Source organism: Prionailurus bengalensis, chromosome B4 (assembly GCF_016509475.1).
Source record: "Prionailurus bengalensis isolate Pbe53 chromosome B4, Fcat_Pben_1.1_paternal_pri, whole genome shotgun sequence".
Lineage (NCBI taxonomy): Eukaryota > Metazoa > Chordata > Mammalia > Carnivora > Felidae > Prionailurus > Prionailurus bengalensis.
This window is the reverse complement of record NC_057358.1, coordinates 136,171,265-136,198,421: the sequence shown is the minus strand read 5'-3', so window position 1 is coordinate 136,198,421 and position 27,157 is coordinate 136,171,265. Positions and strand designations below refer to the sequence as shown.

Below are 27,157 nucleotides of genomic sequence, written 5' to 3'. Positions count from 1 at the left end.
ACCAGTGTGCCTGGCTGGCAGGCTCCCCTGGGCCCCCAAGATGTGGTTCCCCTGGCCCAAGGCCAGGCCTTGACCCAGGGGGCTCCAGCGTGGCTCCTACGGGGCCAGGGACATCTCCTGCCCTGTGCCAGAGCTTTCCATCATCAGCTGTGGGTGCTGGGACCCCGTAGGTGTATGGGCTGGGAAGTTTCTGCTGTAAATGAGGGGAAACGGCCTGGCCACACTAGCGGATCCCACCCTGGCCCCAGGGCTACCCCTGCCAGCTCCAGCTCTCCCCGGGGTGAACCAGCCGGGCCGAGAGCACAGGGCAGGGCTTGTGCACAGGTTCTCCTCGATCCCCCTGCCCGCTGCAGGCCAGGTGGGCGGGAGAATAAACAGCTCTCGCATTTAGCGGGAAGATTTACGGTGCCGCCGGAGGGGACCCGTCCCAGCCCTGTGCAGTCCGGAACGGGCCCGGAGGCGGGGACGATAAATCCAGCCCATTATTTTTTACGAGCCTCCCACCCCATAAACAACTCCTCTGGCTGGTGAGCCCAGCTTCACGCCCTTCTCCTGGCCTGGCCTCCAGCCAGCCCTGGCCGGGCACCGGGACCCCAGCACGCACTTTGTGGCGCTGGCGGTGGGGATCTTCCTGTGCTGCAGCGCCTCAGGCCGCCCAGAGAGGACAATGCAGGGCAGACGGTGGACCCAGCCCGAGAGGTACCTAGCCCTGGCCCCCTTGGCGGCCACAAGTCCCGTGGCCTCAGTTTCTGTTCCGTGAAGTGGGGCAGACATCAGTATTTGTTGATAGTCATGAATTAATATTTACAAGGACTGCTCTGGACACAGTGTGTCTAGGCACCGCTGTGTGCCCAGCCCCGTGCCTGTGCTTTGCCACGAGTGATCAGATCCCGAGAACAGTCTTGTGCCACTAAGTCCCTCTTGCAGGCCAGGAAGTGGACATTGAGAAGCAGAGAGATTTGTCCATGGAGCCCTCCTAGTGTGTCCTTTACCCGTTACGGGCCTCGGAGGGTGCTCTTCTTCTGCCTCAAATGCCATTCCCCAGCCCCTCGCTTCCTGGAGAACTCTTCGTCCTCCTTCAGAACCCGGCTCGCTTTCACCTCCTCCGTGAAGCCACCTCTGACTCTTGCCAGACACGTCTTCCTCTCCGTGTGTGTGCCACGAGGTTCTGAGCGGCTCAGCTCTCTCGCACTCTCTCTCTCAGGAGACCCATGTGTGAGCTCCTAGGAAGGGCACAGACATGTTTCTTTCGCCGAACCCAGTGCAGGGAGCAGAGGAGACGTGCCGAGTGGCAGTGAAACGGGATGGGATTGACCTCGTGGGGGGGACAAAGGTCTGAATCGTGTGTGGCCTCGGTGGCAGGTCCCTCCCGTGGGCAGGATGCACGGCACCCGACGAGGACTTGAGCCGGGCCGTGGTTCGGCTGGGGGCCGCGGCTGCCGGTCTGGCCTGGGCTGGCTCCCCGGCTGCGTTCGGCGTGCAGTCGGCCGAGGCCCCTCCAGCGGGAGAGCCCAAGTTTGCCAGAGGCTCGGAGACTCTCCCCTGCCACGGCCACCTCCTCGCCTCTCTGCCTACGCTGATTCTTCATCGGGGCACCTTTCCTCCCTGCTGCCCCAACCCTGCCCTCTTCCTCCTGGTGCCCTCCCCCCTCGGGCACCCAAACATGTATCCGGGGAAGCCACAGCTAGGTCGTCTGTTTAAGTTAGAATCAACGGTGAGAATCTGCGTAAGTTCCCGCAAGTGGTTACACCTGCCCTTGATACGAGCTCACGGGAAAGGGAGACGTACTCAACATTTGTTGAGTGCCTGCTGTGTACCTAGCCCTTTATACCCTTTACTTCCCAGAGGACGCTTGGCAGGGACAGCCGCCACCACAGGGCACAAAGCAGGGGATGGGGGTGCCGGGAGGGACCGCAGCACCGCTGGTTTGGGACGGAGCCACACAAAGTGTCTCTGTCTCTCGAGCCCCTGCTCTGAACTGCGCCGCGGCAGGCCGCCGAGGAGAAGCGCCAGCTGTGGGGCCGGGGGGCTGCTCTGGGTCTTCAGAGGACCTCCTGCTAGCGTGTCCCCCAGCGTTCTTACCGGCTCCTCCTCCCAGGGGCCCCAGGGCTGCTGTGGCAACACTGTGGGGGCCGGGTACCCCCCCCCAGGTCCCCTCCGTCTAGTCGCCTGTCGAGAGAGAGAAACGATTTGTTCCCTGGTCACGGCCAGGCCCATGGTCTGGGGGCTGCGTGAGCTGACTGTCCCCCCATGGCTTCCTCTAGGGAGGGATATGATACTTGGGTTTCAGGTAAGCAACGAATACTTTTTTAGTGTAGGTATGACCCACGTGCCATCTGGGGCATACTGATACCTGGAAGTGTTGGTTGTTTTTCTGAAATCCACACTTAACTGGGCATCTTCTGTGTCTGTCAGGCACGTGTGTAAATCTGGCAGCCCTGGGAGGAGAAGGACACCCCAGACCTCAGGCCTCTCGAGCCTGGGAGGAGTGAAAAGCCTGCCGGGCCTCAGACGGGCTTGGACGTGCTCGTGCTGACGCCTAGTGGTCAGCAGGGGAACTTCAGGGGGTCGGAAGGGGAGGGGGGTAGCCGCGAGGTGACCCAGGGGCCGGGGAAGAGGGGACACGGGGGAGACAGGTCGCCTTCACGGAGCACCTGAGACCCGAGGGGCTTCACAGAGCAGGAGGCTGAGCCGGTTCCGGGGCCGCACACCTTCAAATGGGCCGGGATGGGAGGCGTGAGGCAGAACCCGGAAACCAGGCCCACCCCGCCTCAGCGATGCCCACAGAGCTCTGCAAACGTTTGTCCACGCGTGTCTGCCCAGACCGCCGCGTGGTCCTCGCATCCGCTAGGCAGGCTCCCTCCCATCCCACAGAGGCAGCTTTCCGGGGGCCCCGGTGTCGGACCTGGTCCAGGCACCGGCGGGGCGCCGGAGGAAGGCTGGTGTCCGTCCCTGCTTTCCGAGAGGGCAGGCCCGGCCCAACCCCCCCTGCTGTCACCCGGGATGCCGGGAGCCAGCCACGTCTCAGCAGCGCGTCGCATGCGGTGCCTGCCCACACGGTGAGCAGCGGTGACGGTGTGGGCCGGGCATCCCGCTGGCCTGGCTCGCGGCTTCCGCACGGAGGCTCACACAGGTGGTGCTCTGCGGAGGCTCATGGAATGTGCGAGGGCCCGACGAGAGCCTCGTGAGCCGCCTCCTGACGTGGCAGAAAGAACGCGGAGCCTGAGAGCCGGGGCATCGGGAGCCCCAGGGGACAGAGTTGAAAGGTTCTGTGTAGACGCCGGGCTGACTGCTGCGTGACCCAGTGGCAAAGGAGGGCTTTTGTCTAGATGGTCTCCAACGTCCCTTCCAGTTCTAGCTTTCCAGAAAACTGGTCCCTTCTGGCTGTTTGCTGGCATGGAATCCACAGCGAGGCCGCTTCACTTTAGAGCCGTGACTCTTGTCTACAACCGGTGCGCCTTGAACCCACCGCCCCGCGGGTTTGTGTTGAACACCCACGAGCGGCTCGACTGTGGTCGGGCCCTGCGAGAGCGGAGCCCGCGAAAGGCACAGAGGAGAAGCAGCCCGGTCTTGTGGAACGGTCTGGTGTAGAGGGGACCCGGCCTAAACATACGCGGGAAGAAAGCGCAAGTAGGCCAGTGAGCAGATGACAGGGACGGTGTGAGGAGTCCAGTCGCAGGAGGGCTGGACCTCCACGGCTGGCCCAGCTGGGCGGCAAGCGCCGGCGAGGAGGCGGCGTGCGAGTTCAGAGGGGCCGGCCCGTCCCGGCGGGGGGCCGCTGAGCCTGAAGGAAGGGCGGCCAGTAGTAGGAGGGCCGAAGGGTCCTGCCTAGGGGGCGTGGGGGTGGGGGGCAGTGAGGGAAGATCAGACCCACCGAGGCAGGGAGACACGGGCCAGGAGGAAGAGGGAGCAGAGTCCCCTGAGGGCCCCGAGGCAGCCGAGGGGGCCCCAGGCATGGTAGGTAGGGTGTGGGGCGAGCATTTGACCGCTGCTGGAGAGTGGCCCAAGGGGACCTTGTCCCTGCTCCACCACACGAGTTGGGAGACCTCTCTCTGAGCCTCAGCATCGTCACCCCTCAGGTGGGCCTGCTGACAGGACCTGTGCTCAGAGTCGTGCAGACAGTCAATTAGGGACATTCGCAAAGAGGCAAATTGCACGGGGCCTGGCCTTGAGGGGCTCTGGCTAAGTGGAAGTCTGTGGTCTCCTATACTCCCACTCCCCAGGTGGGGGCGCCCCCGGGGGCGCAGCCTGGGCCGGGCTGGACTCCTGGTCAGCTGGGGGTCTAGCCCGGGGCGGCCGGCTGCTGGCACTTGGGTCGGGCCTGGCATTGCCCGGGAGGGTGACGTTTCAGGGGCACAGGGTAGGAGGCGGAGCCCTGCGTCCTTGCTAAAGCCCAGGCTTTGTGATGAGAGGCTCCTAGAGCACTGTCTAGGCACAGATACTGTTGGAGTGTAATTAGGGGAGTGGGGCAGATCCGGGCAGGCAGCTGGCGCAGGGTCACGGTCGGCACGGTGACTGCAGGCCCCTCCCAGGTCTGGGCCCACAGACAGATGCGCCCTGTTGCCCGAGTGTTGGTCCCTGTTCTGACGCAGAGCCAAAAGCCCAGAGTGGCCGAGCCCAGGTCCCTTGCCGGTGCAGCTGGGCTCGGTGATCATTTCTCAGGTCTTCATTGCAGGCTGGGCCCCGTGCAGGGCACCAGGGCGAAGAGGTGACTCAGTCGTGGGCCCTGCCTCCTCAAGGAGCCCCTCGTCTGGTGGGGGGAGCCCAGCAGATTGCAGTTACAGTTAGTGTGCTGGGTGCCCTGGGAGCGCGTAGTGCAGGGGCTTTGGAGGCCCAGGCCAGTCCCCTAACACAGACTAGGGACTGGGGGGGGGGGGGGGGGGGGAGGAGAGGAGGGAAACAAGGAAGGCTTCCTAGAAGAGGTGACGTCCAAGCAGAATCTCAAGTAACTATAGTCGAAGTTGCTATTCAAACGAGGAGGGCATGTGTCCCAGGCAGATGGAACTACATTCCCAAAGGCTCCAAGGTGAGAAGGGAGGGCAGGTTGTGCAGGCTGACGGAGCATCCCTGTTACCTAGGGCCACGGCAGGCTGTGTGGGGGCGGGAGGACCTTTGGCGCCAGACTGAAAACCAGCCTAACCCTATGGGTGCTATGGTTTGGAGGGGGGGGGCATTGATGAGTTTTTAGCAGTGGGATTTAGCAGTCAGATTTATGCTCTAGAAAGTTCCCTCTGCAGCTGTCAAAGGGCAGATCTTCAAGCCAAGTGGAACAGGTTCAAGTTTCACCTCTGTCACATCCTACGTAAGTGACCGTGGGCAAATTGCTTAACCTCTGTAAACTCTACAAAATGAGGATAAAGTTACTTGCTTTGCAGGGTGACATTATAAAGACCTATAGTCTTGTCTTTGTCCCTACACGAGGCTGGGGCTGGGCCCTGGGGAGTCGGGGATGAACTGGGGGTGCTCCGGCCCTCAGCGAGCTCGGGCAAGGGTCTGAGGAGCATGGAGATTGGAGGGAGGGCCAGGGTGAGAAGTCAGCATCTTGGAGCAGCTGGCATTTGAGATTACTTGGAGGGACAGGACGTGGAAACGTGCACGTAGCCAGGGAGGGCAGGGGCTGGGTCATTCCGGTGCCCCAGATCACCGTGGGGAAGGTTAACGAACAGAAGGGGACGAGCCCGGGCTTCCCTCCCGTCCCCTGTCCCAGATACGAGTCTCCACTGCCTCCTGGAAGTCCCTGGGAGCACAGGTTCTGTGAAACTCGGGTTCTCCTGTCCTGCTCCGTGTCCCTTGGGCAAGCCACTCAACTTCTCTTCACTCTGTCCTCCTTTTCACTTGCAAGGTGGGGAGAACAGGTTACTCGGAGAAGTGCCCGGGAGGCTTTGAGGAGATTATTCATGTAACGAGCTTGGCGTATACAGCAGGTGCTCACTGACAGTAGCCGTGGTTGTCATCAGCCTGCAGCGAGTTTCTGGAGGGCCCCTAGGTCCGGCCCCCTGGATCCCCAGGCCTCCCCTCAGTGGTGACCTCTCGGTGCCTCGGCGCGCCCATCTGTTACGTGGGGCTAATACCCTGGTGTGTGGAACAGCTCGGCACACGGGCAGCTCTGGGCAGTCGGGCTCGGTCGTGGTCGTCGTTCGAATCCCCGCTCCCCCAGTGGCCCATCCCTGCCACTGCTCCTGTGCCTTTACGTCGTGGCATGACCTTTCCAGGTTTCCTTCATCCCCCTGGTTTTTGCCTGCCTCACTTGGACGGCTTGCCTCGTCTGGGTTGGGGAAGGCGGTAGCGTCTTCCTGCCACCCCCGAAGGCTCCAGCCTCTTTCTGGGCTCCATAATTTTCTATTGATGAGGTCGAAGGGGAGGCGAATCCCTCCCTCCGGAGGTGGGGGGAAGGGCGGAGCGGGGTAATTGTTCTTCTCTCCCGGCTCTGCCGTTCCCAGCTCGCCTTCCCTTCCCGTGTGTTTAAGGGACATGGGTGCGGAAAATGATGTTATTGATGAAGTCGCCATAGCAACGACCCTCGGGAGGCACGCATTCCGGCTTTGTTATCCTGGGCCAGGGCAGAGAGAAAGGCCCAGCTCCTAAGTACAAACAGATTGGGCCCGCACCCACCCCCCACCCCCCCGCCCCGCCCCGCTTGAGATGCATCCGTGAACTTTGCTTTGCCGAGAAGACGCGATGTGCACACTGGTTTGGGGCAGGCAGATTCTGCGGTGGTTTAACTGTGCACACTCTCGTGGAGAATCCAGACGTGATGGAAGGGCTTTGGGAAAACTAGGCCCTGGCGGAGAAGGGCTGCCGGGGCCCGTCCCAGGGCCCGGAGGAGGCAAGAATCGAGAAGGGGCCCATCGCGAGGAAGCCCTGGGCACCGGCAGCAGAAGGCAGGGCCCGGGACCCTGGCCCTGCTCCCCAGGCACGGCGCGGCCCTGGCACGTCCTTCCCCACCCTGATCTAGCCTCCGTGTGCTTGCTCATGAGATGGGCGTGGCCGTACCCACCTCTTGGACTCATGATGAGGGCTCAGTCACACGAGAGCGTCGCCAGAGCCCTAGTCTCTATATCACGTGTTCTGAAAGACTGAGAAAGGGCTCCTGATTGTGTCCCAGACCCAGCCTTTCTCCCTCTCCCACGGCCACTGCCCTCCCCTAGGCTCCTTTGTCCCTTTCAGGGTGATAGCGCCTCCCATGTGCTTGTGGCCCGTGCTGGCTGCCCTCCGACAGCATCCACAGCTCTCTGCCACGAAAGTGCACCCCTACCCTATTTACAACCTTCCTGTGCCCGCCCCCCTCCCAGCCTGGGACGCAGTCCCTCAAGCTCTTCTCTGTGTCCTTAGCCTCAGTGGCCCAAAGAAGGGGAGGGCACACTGAGTGAGCGCCTGGGAGGCCCGGCCTGTGACTTAGCCACTTTTATATGGATGGAAACTAAGGCTCAGAGGGACATGGTTGCCCAAGGCCCTGAGGGCAAGTGGCAGAGTCTGAAATCGGACCCCGTGACGCGGCCATGAAGCGTCTGTCTCCTCATCACTCCCCGCCCCATCCTGGGCACAAAGAGACACTCGGTCGGAGTTTGCAGAGCATCATTAGATTTGGACGGGTTAGATCAAATTAGATTCGACCTGGCGGGCAGCCTGGCCTGACTGGCACCGGGTCCCTGAAGACCAGGATTTCTGGAAACGACTCTGAAATTCGATCTTCTTTCCCCTCTAGGCGGGGAGGTAAACAGGGCTTCCTGCTGAACTTGGCACTGTGGTTACTCCCCATATCAGGACGGGGAGCCGGGCCAAGGGAGGCTGCACCCCGCCCAAGGATGCCGTCTTGTCGTCCGGCTCCCAGGAGCACATGCCGTGCAAAGCAGGGGCCGCAGGAGGACAGAGTCTGGGCCAAGGTCCTTCCGTTCTGCGGCTCACGGAGAGCCGCGCCGTGCCCGGCCCCGGGCTTGGCCTCTGCCCTGAAGGAGCCTACGGGCTGGCATCGGTGGAGACGGCGTGCCGGTTAGAACTGGCCAGAGTGCCCCGGCCCCCTCAGGGGACCCGGGGTGGGGCTGCAGCACAGGGGGTGGAGCGGAAGACGCTGAGGCCTCTTCCGGCAAGGAGCCCAGGACCGTTCCCCTGGAGCACCTCACATGCCGTGGGGTTCACCTATTCAAATTCACTTACCCTCGGCAGTAGCTGTGCTGGTAATACTACCTGTCAGCTCACTGTCCTCAGGACAGCCCCCCCGGGAGAGGGCAGAGGGAGTGCCACCTTCTTTACCCCTGGGGCCGAGGCAGAGGAAGCCCCACGCCAGGCTCCAGGAGACGGAGCTAGAGCCCCATCCCCTGCCCGGGCCTGAGCCACCTTGGTCGAGCTCACCCGTAAGGTGAGGGACTGATGTGGGTCATCGTAGGTTTGGACTGTGTTAAGGGAGAGGCGGGGGGCTGTCCCACGCGTGACCGCGGGACTTGTCAGAGCCTTTAATGTGTGCCGTGGAGTTCCCGAGGTGCCGTCCCAGAGAACGCATGGCTGCGAATGCCACATAACGCTGTCACGATTCTCTGTGAGATGCTGTCAGGTGGGACAGCCTTCGTCTCTCCCTTCCTCCCTCCCTCCTCCTCTCCCACCCTTGCGCTCCTTGTATTTCTTTCACCCCTGTGCTGGGCACTGAGGACACAGACAAGGATAAAGACGTCCGTCTAAGTTCCCCATGGCGGCTGAGGAGGGTGACTTCGCAACCACGTGCACGTAGCACAAGGTAGACAAAGGCAGGAACCCGCTCTGTGCCACACGCATCACGTAGTTCTATCATTCGAGTGTCGTGGCAACCCTCGGAGGTAAAGGTCATGACAACCCGTTTCCCAGCTTAGAAAACAGAGACCTGGAGAAGAAGGCATCTGACCAGAGGCTCAGGTACAATACGTCACAGCCCCAGCCCCTCTTGAGCTCTGCACAGCCTTCCTCGGGGTGCCTAGAGGATGGTGAGCCCACGGGCAGGCCACCCTCTGGGCCCGGGAGCTGGCCCCTCCCTCTGGCTCTCCACGTTCGATAAGACCCGCTACGTGCAGCCAAGGTCCTGGGCACCAGGACGTAGCGGTGGACGAGGCCCCTTCCTTCCTGCGGGAGCTCTCTGGTTCGTGGGAGAGGTGGCCGCAGGTCGACGTGCACGGGGGAGAAACGGAGCGGTCCCTGCCTCCCACCCCATCAGCACTTCGCCGACTGGAAGGAAGAGACACGGAGCCAGGAGACTCGGTCTGCGGGGTCAGATCTACCTGACGCCTCCATCACATAGCAGGGGCTGTGCCCAGTGCTGCCCGGAGGCATCGGTCTCACGGGCTGGCGCGTCGGCTCGTCGCTCAGCTGAGAGCCCGCGACCTTTCTGAGCAGTCATGGTGGGTGTGGGCCAGGCCTGTCCGAGGCCGCCCTGGTGCCTCCGTCCCCTTGGGAAGGCCAGCACGGCTGCAAAGGGAGAAGAGGACTCAGAGGACGAGCGGCCGAGGAGTGGCGGCGGGGGGGGGGGGCAGGCTGCTCAGGGAACCTCGTGCTGCTCAGAAAGGCTAAAGGGGTGACACAGGCACAAGAGTCGAGGCCTCGTGCGAGCCTGACGGTCCTGTAGCTGAGCTGAGGCTCCGCCCTCATGCGCGGTGGTAGCCGGTGCGAGGTCACGGGAGCCAGGGGTTACGTGCTTTGTTGAGGCGCTGCTCAGAGAGCTTCACGGAGGAGGAGGTGTCTGAACCGGCCTTGAATTTTAATAGGTTCTTAATTCCGAAGACAGCCACTGGTGACAGGCACCGCTTATTACGCTAAGGCTGTGCCAGGTTCCCAGTTCTGTTCACCCCACGAAATGCTGCCAGTCAGCCTTCTGGGTCCCACAAGCGTAGCTCAGGGACCCCGGGGTGGGAGAGTCTGGCTGGGAGCCCAGCAGCCTGGATTACAGTCCTGCCATGTGATCTGGGACAGACACTTCCCATCTGGGGGCCTCATTTTCCCCTTCTGCAAGATGGATGGACAAGATGGGCCACAGGGATCCATCTGTGGCTCTGCCCGCCACGCCGCACCTCTTCTCGTGGGCTGCAGAAGCCGGTGTGCCCCCGAGTGAGGAGAAAGTCGTGTGCTTACTGCGTCTGTAGCTGGTGGAGCCGAATTACGGGCACAGAGGCGGCCAGGTTCCTTCCAGGCCCCGGGCCGGCAGTCGTAGCCATCTGGGGAATGGTCGCTGACACCATGGTGATGGCCGGCGGGCCGCCATGGCGGGGAAGAGGTGCCTCCAGAAGCCCTCAGGCCGAGAGGAGCCCAGCCTCACGGGAAGCCAGCTGTTGGTGGCTGCTCTTCTCGGCTGCTTGCTCCGTATCGGCCTGTTTCCCAGCACGGTTGCTGCTTGGGTGTGAGGCCCAGACCCGTGTCCCCGACCCCCGTGGAAGAGGGGAAGGTTATTCCATTTCCCTCCCTTCGTGGAGGATCCCCTCCCAGGCAGGACTTATATTGGACAGTGAGGTCACTGAGAAGGCTCAGAGCTCAGCCTGCCCGCAGGGCCCGGCCGGAGAGTCATGCTAAGCCCAGAGAGGAGAAATCTGGCCACCATGTCAGTGCTGCGAGTGAGGCTGGGGACCGAGGAAGGCTTCCTGGAGGAAGGGACGCGGTGGCATTTGGCCTTATGGAGCGAACACCTTATGGGACACCTCACGGGTTGACCGTTTCCTGTAGCATCCAGTCTGTGGCAGGTGCAGGGACAGAGACACCCCCTTGCCCCGGCAGAGGCGAGAGGTGATGAGTGCCTGAGAGTGGATGGGGGATGGGGACCTAGCTTCAGGCCCACCTGCACCCCCAGGGGTTCCAACAGCAAGGTCAGGAGTCGGCACCCACCCCCTTCTCCTCCACAATGACTCTCCTCTCAGCCAACTCTCCCCTTGTTTTGGAAAGTATCGTTTTTAATTTAAAAATGTGTCAATGTTAACATGTGATAGATTTTCAGTTTCTATTTTTACAAATACAAACCGCCCCATTTAGTTTCCAGGAGAGCAGATATTAGTAGCTATAGCACGTCAACACGTGAACAGAAGCTCGCAGGCTCCCGTATAACGGTCAGAAACGTAAAGCGGTCCCAAAGCCCTCTCCGCTGACGATACAGCACTGGCCCTGCGCTCAGCTGGAGGAAGAATGCCCCGTGCTTCGGAGCCTGGGTGGGGAGTCCTCGGTGGGTCCCCTGACCTCACTCGGGACTTTAGGCGGAAGACGGGGGCCTCGCCTGCCTCTCCCACGGTTGCCAAGGCCACTGAAGTGGACACGTTGGAGGCCCCATCACTGGTGGGGCTTGGGGTCCGCCCTTCCAGCCCGTTTCACTGCTTCCATGTCGACTTAGACTGGAACTCCGGATCACCCCCCAAATTATCCTTTGCCAGCGAAACAGCAACAGCGTGGCTCATTTTTAAGTCCGGATTCTCAGAAAGAAAGACTGCCTGATTGCAAGGCCACAGTGGAAGAAAAAGCTGAGGGACTTCTAAAGCCTTGTACTCGGTTTAGCAGCCAAAGTTCAAGGCCACATCCGCTCCCCGGTGACAAATTTACGGTTAGTGATAATTAGCAGGGTTTCTGGTGAGTTGTGTTTCTTTGGCTGGGAATGGAAATTGAATCTCTCTCTTCACAGATGAGCCTGAGCGCAAACAGGGGCCCTCAGGCTCTTCCCAGTTTAGGGAGAAAGCACAGATCCGTTTGAGTGGCATCGATTGCCTGTGCCAGCCCCAGGACAGCCCTGGGCGGTTAATACGGGGGGTGGTGGTGTGGGGGTCACGTGGGGTCGCCATCGGGAAGCCCTGTGGAACCGGTGCAGTTTGAGACAGGCCTAGGATTTCGTTTGTGGAAGACAGGAGGGGCAAGGGCGTGGAGGGGGCGGTGCCGGGGGTCGGTCAGCAGACAGCGTGAAATCACAGGCTGGAGTTCGAGTAGGAGGCGGAGGGAGACGAAGCTGGGAAGAAGCCGGAACACCAGCCCCTGTACCTCGTGGGCGCCAGGGAGCCATCATCAGGGTGGTGGTGGTCAGGGAGGCCCCTTGGCGGCCACCCCCCACTGGCCGGCCCCTGGCCAAGGCGGGAGTCTCTCGGAAGACTTGATGAGAGACAGCGTATGTCTCACTGGCCCGTGAGATCCCCTCAACTGAGAGCCTTCTCCAAGGAGGGGGTTGCCGGGCCTAGACAAGGTCCCCGTGAGGACCTCTCTCCAGATCCGCAGAAGATCCCGGCCTTCGGTGCTCCCGTAGAAAGACCTACCGTCGGAATACCTACGCTGTCTTGTCTTTGGAGCACAGGTTATCATTCCCGTTATACGCAAGAGACTCAAGAAGTGAAGCAATTTTTTCTGAGACACGCAACCGGGAAGGAGGCCAGGCCCCTGCCCACAGCTGCTGCCTTGGCAGTGACCGAAGAGAGCCATGCCACCTTGGTGAGGCTGGCTCTCACCGGCTCGCAAGGGCCGGCTGTGCACCGCTCCCCAGCTGCACCTCCAGGGACCTCTCCTGGCGCTGGGCGTCAGCCGTGCTAGGGCGTTCGCACCCCGGCAGCGGGCCGACCCTAACCCCCACCCCGAGCCCCGTCCGCGCCCCCACTCCCGGTGCCGCGTCGCGCAGCGCCCCCGTCCGCCAGGCGTGCACGGGTGCTGTTGTGGACTTTGGCCAGAGGAAGGGGCTGTCTCTCCGGATGAACTTGAAGCTTCCTACAAGGAGCCCTGTTTGTCCCCCTGCTGGGTCGTTGGTCACGCTCTGCGTCTGTCCAACCGCATGTCTGGAACAAGTAAGGAAGGTGAGGTGAAGGAACAACATGGGTAGTCAAGTCAGGTGAAACCAGAGGTCAGCGCGCTGAGCAAAGTGCAGGTTTTACTCGTGGCCATTTCTTCCTTTTATCGATATTTAGACTTTTTAAAACTCTCTGCTGTGGGGCCTCTGGGTGGCTGAGTCGGTTGAGCTTCTGACTTCGGCTCGGGTCATGATCGCCGGGTTCGTGAGTTTGAGCCCCGCATCGGGCTCTCTGCCCACCCCCCCCCCCAAAATAAATAAACATTTAAAAATACATCTTGGTTGTAGCTGCCAGGGTGTTTGTGTTTTTAAATAGATGTCAGATCTCAGTTGCCCGCCCCCCCCCCCCCCGCCGCCACCCATGCTTAAAGTGGACAGGGTCAAGACTGAGCCAGTCCTGACACACACGTAGGCCGCCTAGGGGAAGGGAGGCCCCCGTGTGTCCCCGCCCGTGGCGTTCCTTCCCTCCGTCCAAGGCTGGGCCTCTCGGGTAGGACGCGGAAGTAAGGTCTCAGGGCGCTGTGTGGGCGGACAGCAGCGCCTCCTTTCATCTGCCCTTAGCCTCTTGATGGACTTGTGACCTACAACCTCTCACTTGACCCCAGTGACCTCATAAATCCTGGAAACTCCTCACAAATCACCAGGAAGATAAACATCAACTGAGGTCAACCGGAGGGGGTCCGAGCCACTCCAGGCAGGCTCCCGGGGTGGGGGGAATGTCCCAGGAACTACGGGTGACTGAGGAGAGAGGCAGATGGCCCACCCCAGGCGCCCCTCACTGTCCCCATTATGCCAGAGCCCTCAGGGAACATTTCCGTGTAACTCTCCGCGAGCAATGACTGGAGGCCAGGCCTCTGGAGCCTCGAGGTGAATGGTCCATGGTCCTTGCCCTGGAAACTCAGGGTGGCCCAGCTCTCTGCGCTCCACAAGGCCTCTGGGCCAGGAGTGGGAAAGAGGTTTAGAGTCTGAGGTGCTGGTCCACGTCCTTGTGATGCCTCTCAGCGTACCGTGGGCCTTTGGGCCGGTGTCTCAAGCATGGTTTCCCCACCTCTGAAGGGAGCGCTTGCCTTTATAGGGGCAAGGAGCCCAAGCACATTGCTCCTGCCTAGGGTTTGGAGCCCCAGTAGAGTCTCGGGGAGCCTGGAAAGAGAGGAGACAGGAACACAGCTGGCCTTGTGAGGGACAGGGCTTCTGAGCCCGGCCGGGAGGACGAGCCGGAAGGGCCCGCCAAGCAGGTGCGACAGCGGCAGGGCTCCAGCTACAGGATGGGGACACGAGCAGGCGGTGGGGTGGCCCGGCCCCAGCACCCTGGGGCAAGCTCCCCTCTCTGATGCCTCCCAACCAGCAAGGCGGGGGGCTGAGTCTTCGCAGAACAAGGCACCTGAGGTCTGCAAACATTTGCCTTTAAAAAGTAGCGTCTGCCAACCAGCAGGAGCCTCGGGCTGAGATTGTGGCAATGGTGACCCGCGTGCCCCGGGACGCGGAACAGGCTCCAGGGGGGTACAGGGGCGTGCGGACGGAGCCGGAGGTCGTATGGGGCTCTGCGTTTGGGGGCGAGGGTTCCTCGGGTCCTGGGGCGCACTGCAGGGACCGGGGACAGAGACAGACCCCCCTCTGGCAGCTGGGCGGTGGTGTGTAGGTCAGGGCGTGGCCGTGGGGCTGGTGAAGACGAGCCTCTGCCACCCTGAGGTCCAAGAGAGCAGCACGGCTGCCTCTGACTCGTGCAGGAACGCGGTGAGGGGTGGCCGCGCGGGGCCGACGGCGCCTCCCAGGCCACAACACATCTCCTGACTGCTGCTGCCCCCCCCCACCGGCCGCGGTCCCCTGACCCGTCAGCGTCCCCTCGGGGCCCAGCCGCCTGCCGCGCAGGGCCGCGTGCCCTTCCGATGCAATCCGAAGAGTGCTGCCTGCCGCCATCGTTTGAGATGCCACCGCGCCTGCTTTAGTAGGGAAGCGGTCCGAAGCCCCGACCTGAACTCAGTTCCGTAATCCGACCTAGGGCGGGACCGCTTCTTCCGTGGGTCCCCTGGTTTCTCCCCAAGACCTCTCCAGCTGGACGGCTAGGTGCACACCCCTCCGTGCGCAGACGGTGCACGTGCTAACGGCGGCCCCAGAACGCTGCACTTGATGGTGACGTTTTAGAGGCCGCCTCTCTTCAGCCTGAAATTTTCTCTCTCTTCCCTCCCCCCGGTCCCCTCTCTCTCTCTCTCTCTCTCTGTCTCTCTCTCATCTGTCTCTTCCCAGAGGGTATGAACTGCATGAACAAAGACCACGGCTGTGCCCACATCTGCCGGGAGACGCCCAAAGGTGGGGTGGCCTGTGACTGCAGGCCCGGCTTTGACCTTGCCCAGAACCAGAAGGACTGCACACGTAGGTGGATGGAGGCAAATGGGTCAGACAGCCCCACGCGTCTCCTGCCATTGCTTTATTGGGGGGTGGGGGGATCTGTCCAGTCGGCTGGACGTTTCCCCGGGAGGGCTCTCCGCCCCTCGGGGTCGAGAGGAGGGCCAGGTCCCTGAAGAGGCCTGGGGAGGCATGAGGGGTGAGGGCTGTGATCGCCAGACACGGCGGTTTCCCCACCTGGCACGAATCACCGACAGCCCCGGGGCAGGACCCTGCTCAGTAGCCCTGCCGGTGCGAGCTGTGACCCTGACCCCAGAGACCCATGGGCCCCGAGCCGAGCCCTCCCAGGGTATGGAGGGCTGTGGCACAGAGACCTACAAGCCCAGGCTTCCCGGTGGGCCAGGGCGGCCCTTGGTGACAGGATGGTATAAAGGAGGAAAGGAGCTTGGCGGGGGAGGGGTCCCAGCCCAGCCCGTGCTGACCTTATTTCCAGGATCACAGATCGGAGCTTGCAGGCTGCCCCCGTGGGGCCCACTGTAAATGGGAGATCTGGGTTGAATGAGGCCTCTGGCCAAAGGTGCCATTCAGGACCAGCTTGGAGGTCAGCCCACGGGGCACAGGTGTCATTCAGCCCCTTAATGTGGTCCTCCCCGGGAGGACTGGGAGCCCGCACACGAAGCAGGACCGTGGCCGAACACACGAGTCCCCAAGAGCGTCAGACCCAGCTCCCAGCAGCTGCGTGGGGAGTGGCAGGGTCAGCCTCGGCTCACTGGGCAGCTGGGATGCCCACCGTGGTGCCGCGTTTGCTCCGTGTGTACCAAGAGCTGAGGGAGGCCGGTGTGCCTGCTGCCCACGTCTGGCCAGAGACGCCTGCTTCATTCCAGCCCCGCTCTGTGATGCAGAGAAAGGTGTGGAGGAGTCCGAATCCGATTCCCGGTAGAGAAAGCAGCCCCAGCCTTGCCACTGAAACGGGAGACTGAGCTGACCAGCGCTCACAGAGAAACTGGCCTTGCTTTCCATCCTTCGTTCTGTGGAGAAGACAGCTGGCCCTCGCCGGCCTGTCGTCCTTAGTCCGTGATTGTCATCAGCTGTTCTGTGGGTGGCCGCCACACCTTTCCCAGCCCATGCTCCTCAGCCACCAAGGTCTTGGGGACCCACGTGCACTAGGCACAGTCCCTGTCTCCAAGGAGCTCGTGCTCCAGCCCCCACTCGTGATGCGTCCTTTCCCCGAAGTGGAGATGCTTCCTTCTCCCCAGGCACGTCCCGAGATGCGGGCAGCCTCCCTCCTTGTTGCCGGCCTTTCCTGTGGGGCCTCGCAGATGAGCGTGTGGGCGGTCACCACGGGCGAGTGGCCGGCTCCAGCCCCAGGACTTTGCCGGGCCCCCTGTCCTCTGCATCGGACAGGTCCTTTAACTACAGAGAAACCCGCTGCGCCTGGTGCCCTTCAGAACCGAGAGTGCAGAATTGCAGCTTTCCCAGTCCTCCGGACCAAGGTCAGGGACAAGCACGTGCGGACTGGGCAGGCTTGCTGACAGGCTCAGCCAGAAGCAAAGAGTGTTCCCTCCACAGCAAGACTGGCCAAGCCTTGAGCTGGGTGCTGGGGAGAGAGCTCTGCGAGCCACAGGCGGTGGCTGGGACCCACTGAACCGTCTGGAAGGAGCACTGCAAGGGGACAGGTTGCTCAGAGGACGTCTCCCGAGGGGCCGAGCTGATCTGAGAGGTCGGGGACGAGGCAGGGCCCTCTGTGAGCCGGGAAGCAACCCCCCACCTCCCCACCCTTCAGTGAGAAGACTCAAGCCCTCGACCCGCGTGTTTGCTGGTGAAAGAAATAGAAGCCCCGCCCTCTCTGCTGGCGGGGCTCCGTATAGCCAAGGTGTTTATAGAATCGGATACCGGTCCTGGGGGCAAGGAGTGGGTGACCGCAGCCCTCCTGTGCAGGGCCCGCACGGACGGCCCTGGCTGCTGCCGTGTGGTCGACGTGAAGGGTTAGCATAAAGTTGGTTCTGAGGCTTTCCCCCCCGGCCCTCGAGGCCGACTGAGGTCTAGGAAGTTCTACATCCGGATTTGGGTTGGGGGCCCAGCCCGCCTCCGTGGGCCAGCAGGACCGCAGGGCCTCGGCACCCAACTCTTCTATCCAGAGTGCGGGGCCCACGCCGGGGCCAGAGGGGCTTTTTCCATCCCTTCTTGGTGGTCCCGGAGCTCAAGGCGCCAGCACACACTTCCACGTACAAGCTGTGGGCGCTCTCGGTGCTCGCTAGCCCGGCCCCCACGGTCCATGAGATGCGGGCACGCACGCCCGTGTGGGGGAGCACGGGGCCCTCAGCACGGCCCTCCCCCAGCTTGCCTCGGACAGACCTTCGCCCTCGGAGTCGCTTGCAGGGCGCGGCCCATCTCCTGGAGCCCAGAGCTTGGAAACAACCGTCTGCGGTGTCCTCACGGCCTCCTCACGCCTGCACCCCTGCCCCCTGTGAAACGAAGTTTCTCTCAATCTGGGGAGGCGCGTGACGTCCAGCCCGAGGCGGGGCTGTGCCTGGGGCTCTGCCCTCACCTGAAATCTGTGCCCGCCTCTGCCCTTGGCTTCCCCGGGGCTCTTCCTAGGCAGAGAGCTGAGCTGTTTCAGAGACGGAGGCTGTGACCGCAGGCTGCCGGGCTCCCCGGGAAGGCTGAGAGAAGAGATGCTCCTGTGGAGAAGGGGCCAGAGGGGCTCCGCACTCCAAGTCCCCGTTGTGCTTCCTGAAGAGTTGTGCACGTCCTCGAAATGTCACCCCGGAGGCTGGGTTCCTCCTCCAGACGGGACGTTAGCTCCCTGTGGCAGAGGCAGCCCGGCAGAGCCTGTCCCTGGTTGCAAGGACGGCATCTGAGACACCGAGCAGAAGTCACTGTCTTCGTGTCCTCCTCAGCCGGCAGGGAGATGGCACGTGTCCAGGCTGACAGGGTCCCCGCCATCACTGGGGACGGACGCCCTGGAGGCTCTGTGCCGTGCCCTGGGTGAGAGGGGTGCCCGGGAGAGCCGGCCGCGGGCCTCGGTTCTGGAATGCTTGGGACCCGTCGTGGGGAGCTGCCACCCAAAGGAGCGTCATTAATCCAGACTGCCACTCCGGAATCTTCGGCCCCTCCGACGGTGGTTGGCCTGAGATTCATTTTTGCATATTTGATCATCACTGGGGTCCTGCCAAATACACGAAGAGAGTAGAAGTGGTTAAGGTGCCAGGAAGACAGCCCGTCCTCAAGGCCCTGGGGCACCGTTGGCATACAGGCGATGGGCACCCCGTCATCTTACGAGCTGAGTAAAGCGGGGGCTGCGAGAACCCCTCGCACAGAGATCTCGGATCTCCTTCGCCGCTACTTCTCACCCTGAGACGGGATAACAAGCGGTTTTCTTTTAAATAAACCGGAATTTTATCTTCTCCTACCTCAGACGGGCTGTGTTTTGTTCGGCCCCCTTTTAGCCGACCCGGGTCACTGATGCCGTGAAACGTTCTAAGACTCTGCGCGACGCTGCAAACTACGTGACGTGTTTCCGTAAGAGGTCATTCTCAAAAGCGCACCTGAGATGACATTAACGTGCATCTGTTCTGTCTGTTTGAACACTGCCTCCGGGGGATCCGGGCTCTGAGGGGATACAGGTGGAGACGGCCGCTGGGACTAGGAGGGAGCAGACTTGCGTGGGGACACCCTCCCGCACGCGGAATGAGTGTCCCCCTCGCCACGGGCCCGCCACCTCCCTCCCTCGCCTGGCAGGGCATGCCCGGCATTAACAGACACTTGTCCCGTCCAGACAGGCAGTGTCGAAGTGCCCCTGGAACCTAGGAAGGATAAAATTGTCTCCCCTGGCGCTTTCTTCCCCGAACACCGTCCGAGTCTGTCGGCTGGAGCCGGCCCTGAAGCCCAGGCGACCCGAGTCCACCCGTCCTACCCCAGTTCACGCCCAGGGAGCGAGCAAACCCATCCAAGACCCTGGTGGGGCTGAAGTCCAGGGAAACGTGTGCTTACTCGCTGTTTATCTTATGCCGTCACTTTGCCCCCCCCCCCCCCGCCCCGTCCCTTAAGAGAATCAACCAGCACCGATAAACTAATTCTCTTTGTTGTTGTTCCTTTTATACACACGTATGTACGCTTTGGGCCTAACTAGTAACCTGTAACTATGGAAACGGAGGCTGCCAGCACAGCTGTGAGGACACAGACACGGGCCCCATGTGTGGCTGCCACCAGAAGTACGCCCTCCACTCAGACGGTCGGACGTGCATCGGTAAGTAAGTGTGCCCGGCACTGGCACCCGTGCGCCCCACCCCGCCCCCCCCAGGGTGCACCGTGTGGCCCTGCCATTGGCCAGCACCCCACCGCGGCCCGGTTCCCAGGAAGTGAGCCTGAGGGAGCAAGAAAAGGAGCACCCAGGTCCCCACCGAGGGGGCCGGCAGACATCCCCGAGGGAAGCCTTCTGTAGAGACTTACCCAGGGCCATCCAGCCACCCAGGACCAAGCACCTCTGCTCCGTGTCACTGTGGGCTCTCTGCGGGTCCTCCTCCTCAACAGGGGGGTGGCCTGTGGGGAGGAGGAAGGTGTGTGCGCCCGAGGAGGGGACCTTCTGTCTTTAAAGCGCAGGGGTTTCCCTCCCGATACGGGGACGCACAGCACAGACGCCTAACCTGCATCTTGGCCCCATTAGCGACGTGAGCTGCCCGCCACAGTCTAGAAAGCCAAGGGGTTTGCTCAGAAAGCAGCTCTAATTCTTCATCGTCTACACCAGGGGAGACGGACGGAAGAATCCCGGGGTAGGGCGGGGGGGACTCTGGGTGTTTTTAACTGCTTCCACTCCTGAGCTAACGGAGCTCTCGCTGGACTTCTCCCAACTAGAGTCCCTTCTTGTCAGCACTGCCCCTTCTGTCACCTCACCTGTCGTCACATGGAGTCCCCTTCCCCCCGGTCCTCACTTCCAAGAGGAAGCTAGGATATCTGGGCTTGCCTCCTGCCGTAATCAGTAGTCGCTTCTTTCCCACCCAAAAATAACGGCACGTCTTCCAGCTGAGAAAAAGAAGAATTCAAAGTTGGCACCCACCCAACTTTGTTCGTCCTCTGCTTTCTTTCCCTCCAACGTCAGCCACCCTTAGAAGCCCACGGTCGGTGGTCACGTCTGTTCTTTTTAAGGGCGGGAGCGGGGGGCGTCTCTTCATACTGACTCTGAAGATATTCCTGAAGGGACTCTCCAGTAACACACAAGGGGTGGCCAGCAGGCAGAGCCGGGGAGCCAGAGTTTGCTGCCGCCTTCTGTCCCCGCGACTGCTCCCTCGTCCTGTGAGGGGCCGAGCGGGGGCGCCAGGGCCGGGGCCGGCCCCCAGCGTCTCAGCCTGGTCCCGGCTGTCTCCCAGGGGCTGCTACCTGCGTGGTTCTCCCTTCCTCTGTGTGGTCTCCTCTCAGACGGCCGTTTTGGTTTCATCTTATCTCCTTCCTCCTGCTTTTCTGGTGATGGTCCCTGATTGCCTGTCTTGTCTGATAACCGACGTTCATTAAGCATTTTCAGAGCCAAAAGCCAAACCGAACGAAACAACCAAAAAACGAAAAAAAAAAAAAAAATTTTTTTTTTTTTTTCAAAGCAAAACCTGGTCTCAGACTAGTGTCTCTATTGCAGCCTGATCCCATCTAGAACCCCCTCTCCCGCCTCTCTCCCTGTCTCCACTGTCCTGCCGGGGGGGCCCCCCAGCCCCTTCCTGTCTGTCTGCTGGGTCGCCCTCCCTGTTTGTGTCTGCAGCGCAGCGGCCCCCGCCGGCCACGGGACCAGCGCACTCAGCCGCCGGCCAGACACCCACCCGGCCTCGTCTCACGCATCTTGTCTCTGTCCACCTGCCTCGTCGTTCCTCATTTTTTTTACCTTTTAGCGTCTGCTGCATGTCAAGGCCCCTGCCCAACTCTCCTCTCTGATGTAACCTCCCTCGCCCCCTCTTTCCCTCCCCTCCCCTTAGCGGTCCTCCTCCTCCGGACCCAGCTCCTGGGCCATCGCCCCCCGCGGGCCAGGAGAACCACCCGTGTGCCTCCGCTCACCGCCGCGCAGGCTCCCCCCCTCGGGAGCCCGTGTCCCCACACACGTCCGGCCGAGCCGAGGACCTCCTGGCCACTAACCTCACGTGCGCCTCCACGGGCAGCATCGGGGCACAGCGTCTTGCCCGACGGCCAGGATGCTGCCGGCCGGCCCGCCTCTCTCTCCGCACGCTCCTGAGATGGCTGGCCCCTCTCGCGGCCCCTGTCAAGCACTTGAATGTCTCGCTCTAGTCCTCTATAGACAAGCAGGCAACCAGCGCTGCCCCAATCGAGCCCCTGTTCTGCCTGTCTGTCTGTCTGTCCGTCCGTCGGACCGGGTCCATCGCTGTGCGTGTGTTTGTTCTCCCGGGTGTTTTGTTCTTAACTTTGCATGAGTGTCTGACGCACGTCCGTGCCCTCGAGACGGGGCGTCTTGCTGTCCAGGCACAGCCATCACCGGACCTCGCGGCCCTGTCCCTTTGTCCTGTGCCTCGTCCTGTGCCTGCCCGTCCAGCCTGAGCCGGGGTGTCTGCAGTCACGTGTGTCTGCCCGAGCGCTGAGGCCGTGCCGTCTGCTTCCGCGGCCCCCCGCGGCTGGGTCCGTCCACTCTGACCTCAAGCCGCCGCCTCTGTCTGTCGGCAGATGGGCCCCGCGTCCCGTCTGTGCCCTCGTGTGGTCGCCCCGCCCCCGCCCCACCCCCGTTCCGCACCCCCACCCCCACCCCCACCCCCACCCCCACCCTGCCGCCTCCTCGCCCCTGCCCTGAACACGCCCTTGGAGGTTCCCGGGATCGGCCCCTCGGCGCAGACGCCGCGCCGGCCCGGCACGCCGTGTTGGCTGTGTGTGCGCCACGCCGGGAGGCTGACTGTCTTGGGCCGCGGGAAGTGGGCTCTCATTAACCAGCGGCTCCGTGTTTGTCCCTTACTTGTGTTTTAGAGAAGGATGAGGCTGCAATTGAGCGCTCTCAGTTCAATGCCACGTCAGTAGCTGATGTGGACAAGCGGGTGAAACGGCGGCTCCTCATGGGTAACACTTTTCTTCCACTTCCTTTGTTGTACTTGCATCCTTGTCCGTGTGCGTGCGCGTGCGTGCGTGCTGCGGTGTGGGGCCGGGAGTGCGTGCTGGCGTGCGGGGTGTGCGTGCGTGGGGGGGGGGGGGCCCCCCGGCGTGTGCCCGCGCGTGCCGTGTCCGAGCGGGGGGGCGGGGAGGGGGCTCCACTCCAGATGTGAACTCGCTTTTCCCTCGTTAAAGGTTTTGCCCTTCACCAAACACGTGTATCTCTCTGTGTGTTTGTAGCAAAGATCCCAGAGCCAGTGTCTGGGGGTCTCTGCGGGTAAGGAGACCCCTCTACCCACCGTAAATGCCCACATTGGCTGTCGGGAAGCCCCGAGGTCAGCAAAGCGACACTGAGACACAGAAGCAAAGGAGGGCATTAGCGCAGAGCAGCGATTCAGGCGGCACAGTGCCTCTCGGTCTCCGTGCCAAGGAGGGAAGCCACGCTCAGGGCGAAAAAGACCCATCTAGATTCGGGGCCAGGGGATCTCCGGGGCCTGCTTGATAGTTGGGAAATCTGCTGCCCAGAGAGGAGAGGACCGTTAAGGTCAAAGCAAGACTCACTCGGCCCCTTCCGGCCCCAAGGCTCCTGACTCTGTGAACGACCCAGCCTGAGGTGGGCATCCGGGGACAGCCCTGGCCCATTTTGTGCTGGTCCTGCTTCAGGCCCCCGCTTGTCTTGAGGGGGCAGGTGTGATGGCGGCTGCGCTCCAGACACTGGCCCCGGGCTGGACCCAGATTCTAGGGAGGCTCGCCCGGAAACGGCTGGCGCTGCCCAGGGTGGCCTGGGCGGCCTGCTGGTGTGGCTGACCCTGAGCAGGGGAGGGGGGAGGAGGAGGAGGAGGACCCGGCTGGCTGCTCGTCCATCGAGCTCGGGCTGCGGAAGCACAGGGCAAGTCTGCCCCTCATTCATCCATCCCCCTGCCCTCAGCTCTCCAGTTCTGCGCTTGCTGGCCCCTGAGTGGTGCCAGCTGCCCGGGCCTCTGGAGCACAACCATAGGGTCGCTCGGGACTGTCACACCCTTCCTTGTGGCACACCAGCCTGGGGCGCTGTGGGTCAGGTGGTACATTTCCTATGTCCCAGAGGAGGAAACTGAAGTTCGTGGGGTCCTCTGGCTTGCCCGCAGTCACATACTACCCCGCGCAGCTGAGCTTAGCCCGAAGGTCACGGCTGTGTGGGCCATCCTAAGCGTCAGGGTCCCGGGGCCGTGGAAGTCAGAGCCTCGGGGTCCCGGAGAGGTCACCTAGTTTCATGGTCCTCATATGGACCTCAAAAGAGTCCAGGCATCTAGGGAGAAGGGAAACGTAAATGGGGCCACGGGAGGGATGGGGCCTTTCGTGCTGGGAACTAGGCTTGAGGGCCCCCTCCCTGGTGGAGCTTCGAGGAGCAGAGGAGAGCCGGGCTGACGGTGTTCTGTGAAGCCTGAAGTCCATGCCGGGCAGGACAGGCGTCACCCTGCTTCTCAAACAAGAACGCTAGGGTCCAGGGGGTCTGGAGGATTCACCTGTGGTCACACGGGCAGACAGAACTTCTGTCTGGAAGTCCCCTCTCCACAAGCTCTCTGGACGGGACTGTCATGTTGACTTGGGCCGTCTGGGCTGGCCTGGGAAGGGCTGGAAATGGCCACGGGGCGGGCTTGAAGGCCCCAGCGAGCAGGCGTGCCCACGAGTCTCCAGGACCCAGGGCTAAGTAACCATCCCTGAGGGTTCCATGAAAGGCGCCGTCTAGAGCACTGGTGAGCCCCTCCCTCGAGAGCCCTTAATTCTTAGCACCTGTCTCCTCTGAGAGCAGCCCATGTGGGACAGACTTGGGATCCTACTGAACTTCAGGCTCTAATTAGCAGCACTTGGCGAGGACGGCTGCTCCCAGGCTGTGTGAACGGAGGGAGGTCGCCAGCCCCGTTGTCCCCTGTGCTGGTCAGAGCACGCCTGGGGCATCACATTCAGAGCCCGACCCTGTGTGGAAAGAGCAGCGTAGACCGTGAAGGGAACCAGAGTTGGATGAGCATCGTTGGCCGGTGTGACGGAGCCTGTGGCTGGTGGGCACGTGAGCCCTGTTTGGGGTCCTTGGAGGGGATGCGGTAGAGCAGGCAGAGGGAAGGACCTTGTTCTGTGGCCCAGGAGCAGATGAGGGAGGCAAGACACTGAAGGGTTTGAGGGCAAGGTCGGACCCTGGGCCACCCAGCTCCAGAGTCTGCCCCCCTTGACCCGGATCCTCCTGAGAGGGCAGAGACCAGCGAGGAAGGGCAGAGCCGGAATGCCCTGGAACCGTCCACTATGAGCGGTGCCCATTATAATCACGGTACAGGCTTCCGCCAGAGCAGGGCACGCGTGCTGCAGTCCCCCGGTGGCTGAGATGCCAGTGACCTTCCTGTGTCAACAGGGCTCGTTTTTAGGGGGGTAGGATGAGACTGGGCGCAGGGCGGCGCTTGGCGGCCCCGTGAGGCCCCGTGAGCCCGCGCCACCCCGGCCCTGTCCGTGGTGCCCCACGTCAACGACAGACTGGTCCTGCAGCCTCGGGGTGACACCCCCTTCTCCGTGCCACAGAGAGGGTGATGGTCTGTCACAGAACAGCCTGGGGCCATTCAGGGCTACAGAGCCCTGCCCCACCCTTGGGGTCCCGGCTGCGCCCAGCCGTTGCTGTCTGTAGTTACCCCCAGTCACCGAGCACAGGCGAAGAGCAGGGGCGGCTACATTTCCTTTCAAGAGGCTCCAAATACGTAAGAGATTTTCTGTTGACATTAAAATCAATTGAAATATTTGGGCTGGAGGGTTGGAGTGATAAATTTCAAATATCTGGCCGACTTGTGCGAAGCCCCCGAACACCCCGCTAAGTTTGCCAGGGGCCCCTGGGGCCCCACTCACAGCAAGACCGATGAGGCGCTGTTTTGTTGTTCGTGTCAGCCCGGGTCTTCGGTCAGTCCCTTCCCCACAGTGTACGTGGGTTGGATGCCGTGTTAGCTTCCTGTTGCTGCGAACAAGCTACCGCAATCTTAGTGCCTTAAAACAGCACGATTCCGTTGTCTCCCGCGGGCCAGAGACCGGACTCAGGACTCACCGGGCTAAAATCAAGGTGTCAGCAAGGGCTGCATTTTTTTTCTGGAAGCTCTAGAAACTTCTAGAACCACCCACATTTCTTGATTTTTGGCCACTTCCTCCATCTTCAAAGCCGGTAGCATTGCATCTCCCTGACCTTGCTCCCGTCTCTTTCTCTGACCTCTCTCCTCCACTTTTAAGGAAACTTGTGACCACATCGGGCCCACCCAGATGATCCAGGACAAGCTCCCATCTCAGGGGCCTTAATTTAATCGCATCTGCAGAGTCGCCTCTGCCATGCAGGGTCATGGGGAATTAAGGACGTTTCAGGGAGCTGGTTATTATACTGACCGCAGGGGGTTCACGCTTGGGCTCGGAGGAACCTCCCGGGATGTCTGGCTGCTGTGAGCTCCGGAGGCAGAGCCCACGTCTGCCCTCTTTCCTGGTTTATCCCAGGGCCACCGGGGCCACCATTCTCCCGGCACAAGGCCGGGGCTGGCAGCATGGGATGCATTGGACGGTGCAGGAAGCCCCGCCCTCGCCCCTGCCGGTGGGCTTAGAGCCCCCGCCACCCGCCCCCCACCACGGTGAGCACCCACCACTCCTTCCAGCAGCCTCAGTGCCCTTCAGCCCACTCCCTCTGCTGACTCCCGCTCCTCACCAGTGAGTCTTCCCGCAGCCCTGAGGCAGACGTCCCCACTTTGCAGATGGAGGTGAGGCCCACAAAGGGAATACTCACACTCCTCCTCCCCAGCTCCCGGCCCCTCTGCCCACCCAGGGGCCGCCCGCCTGCCACCTCTTTTGTGCGGCCACCACCTCCCAGGCCTCACCAACCTCCCAGGCCACCTCCCCCCCAGACCCACCTGGCTGGCATCCGTCACCTCCCGGAAGCCACCCTCTGCCTGTCCCTCAGGCCTGCACCTGCAGCTTCCTGCTCTAGTGGGCCCTGTCACCCACCATTCTTTACCCAGGTGCCATCTTAGAGCGTTCCGCCTGACAGAGGCTCGTCCAGACCTAACTGGTCCTTCCTTGCCACCCCCATCTCCACTCCTTGCCCCTCCTCCGCCAGCACCCTATTTTGTCATCAACCTGGGACTCCCTGACGTGTGGCAGATGCCAAGACTATGCCAGCTCTGATGGCCCCTGGGGGCACAGCGTGGGGCCTTGCCCAGAGCGGGAGCACAGGGTAGGCTGGTTGGCCGAGAGCATGAATGAAGGCTTCCTGGAGGAGGGGACCGGGGTTGAGTGGGGCCTCACTGCTCGCTGTTCACACAGGCAGGTGTCCAGCTGGGAGAGAAAGGGCAGACCCGGATCCTGAATCCTGGGCAAGGCTGGCAGTGGGGAGGGGCTCAGGCAGATGTGAGGCAAGGGAGGTGATGACACAGGGCAGGTTCCTGACCCAGAGGGGAGACTGAGGCTTAGAGGGGTGTGACTCACCCCCAGCCTCCCAGTAGGTCAGGCAGAACCAGGGTTCCTGGTGCCCGGGCCCTGCATTTGCAAGGACCAAGCCTGGCTGGGGGGAGCGGGCCCGCCCCCACGCTGCAGAGGCCCAGGGCACTCGCCCTCGAGTCCCTGGGCTGCCTTTGGAGCCTGAGGCCTTGCAGCCTTCCCCCTCTCTCCGGGCCCCACGTGAAATCTGAATCTGGTTCTAGCCGGTCTGTAGGCCCGTCTCCTAAAGTATAAAAACTGTGAGAGACGATCCTTCTGGGGGCACAGCTAACACAAGACCTCTCCCGCACGCCCCTGTCTCAGCCCCCAGAACGAGGGTAGGGGCGAAGGCAGGGTACGGAGAGCTGCGGACATTCTCCCTCCCAACTACAGGTGTGGGTACAGGTCAGTGTGGGCAAGCCGTGGCCCAGGCTCTGGGGGCGGGTTCTGTGAGGGGAGACCGCAGATGGGGCGGGGGGCGGAGAGCACCTGGCAGGAAACGTGGGCCGAGGCCCAGTTGTTGGGCTTCAG

At 62.2% G+C, this 27,157-nt stretch overlaps 1 protein-coding gene across 3 annotated transcripts in view; it reads left to right on the top strand.

Annotated features, from left to right (window-relative positions):
- The window catches only part of SCUBE1 (signal peptide, CUB domain and EGF like domain containing 1), a 136,617-nt gene that overhangs the window by 61,065 nt on the left and 48,395 nt on the right, over window positions 1-27,157 (top strand). For 2 of the 3 annotated variants that reach the window (XM_043562835.1, XM_043562837.1), the window contains 3 exons: window positions 14,999-15,124; window positions 19,230-19,346; window positions 22,046-22,135. In XM_043562835.1, the coding sequence (XP_043418770.1) occupies window positions 14,999-15,124; window positions 19,230-19,346; window positions 22,046-22,135 (333 nt within the window). The remainder of the gene's footprint in view (window positions 1-14,998; window positions 15,125-19,229; window positions 19,347-22,045; window positions 22,136-27,157) is intronic. The other variant, XM_043562836.1, reaches the window with a different exon arrangement.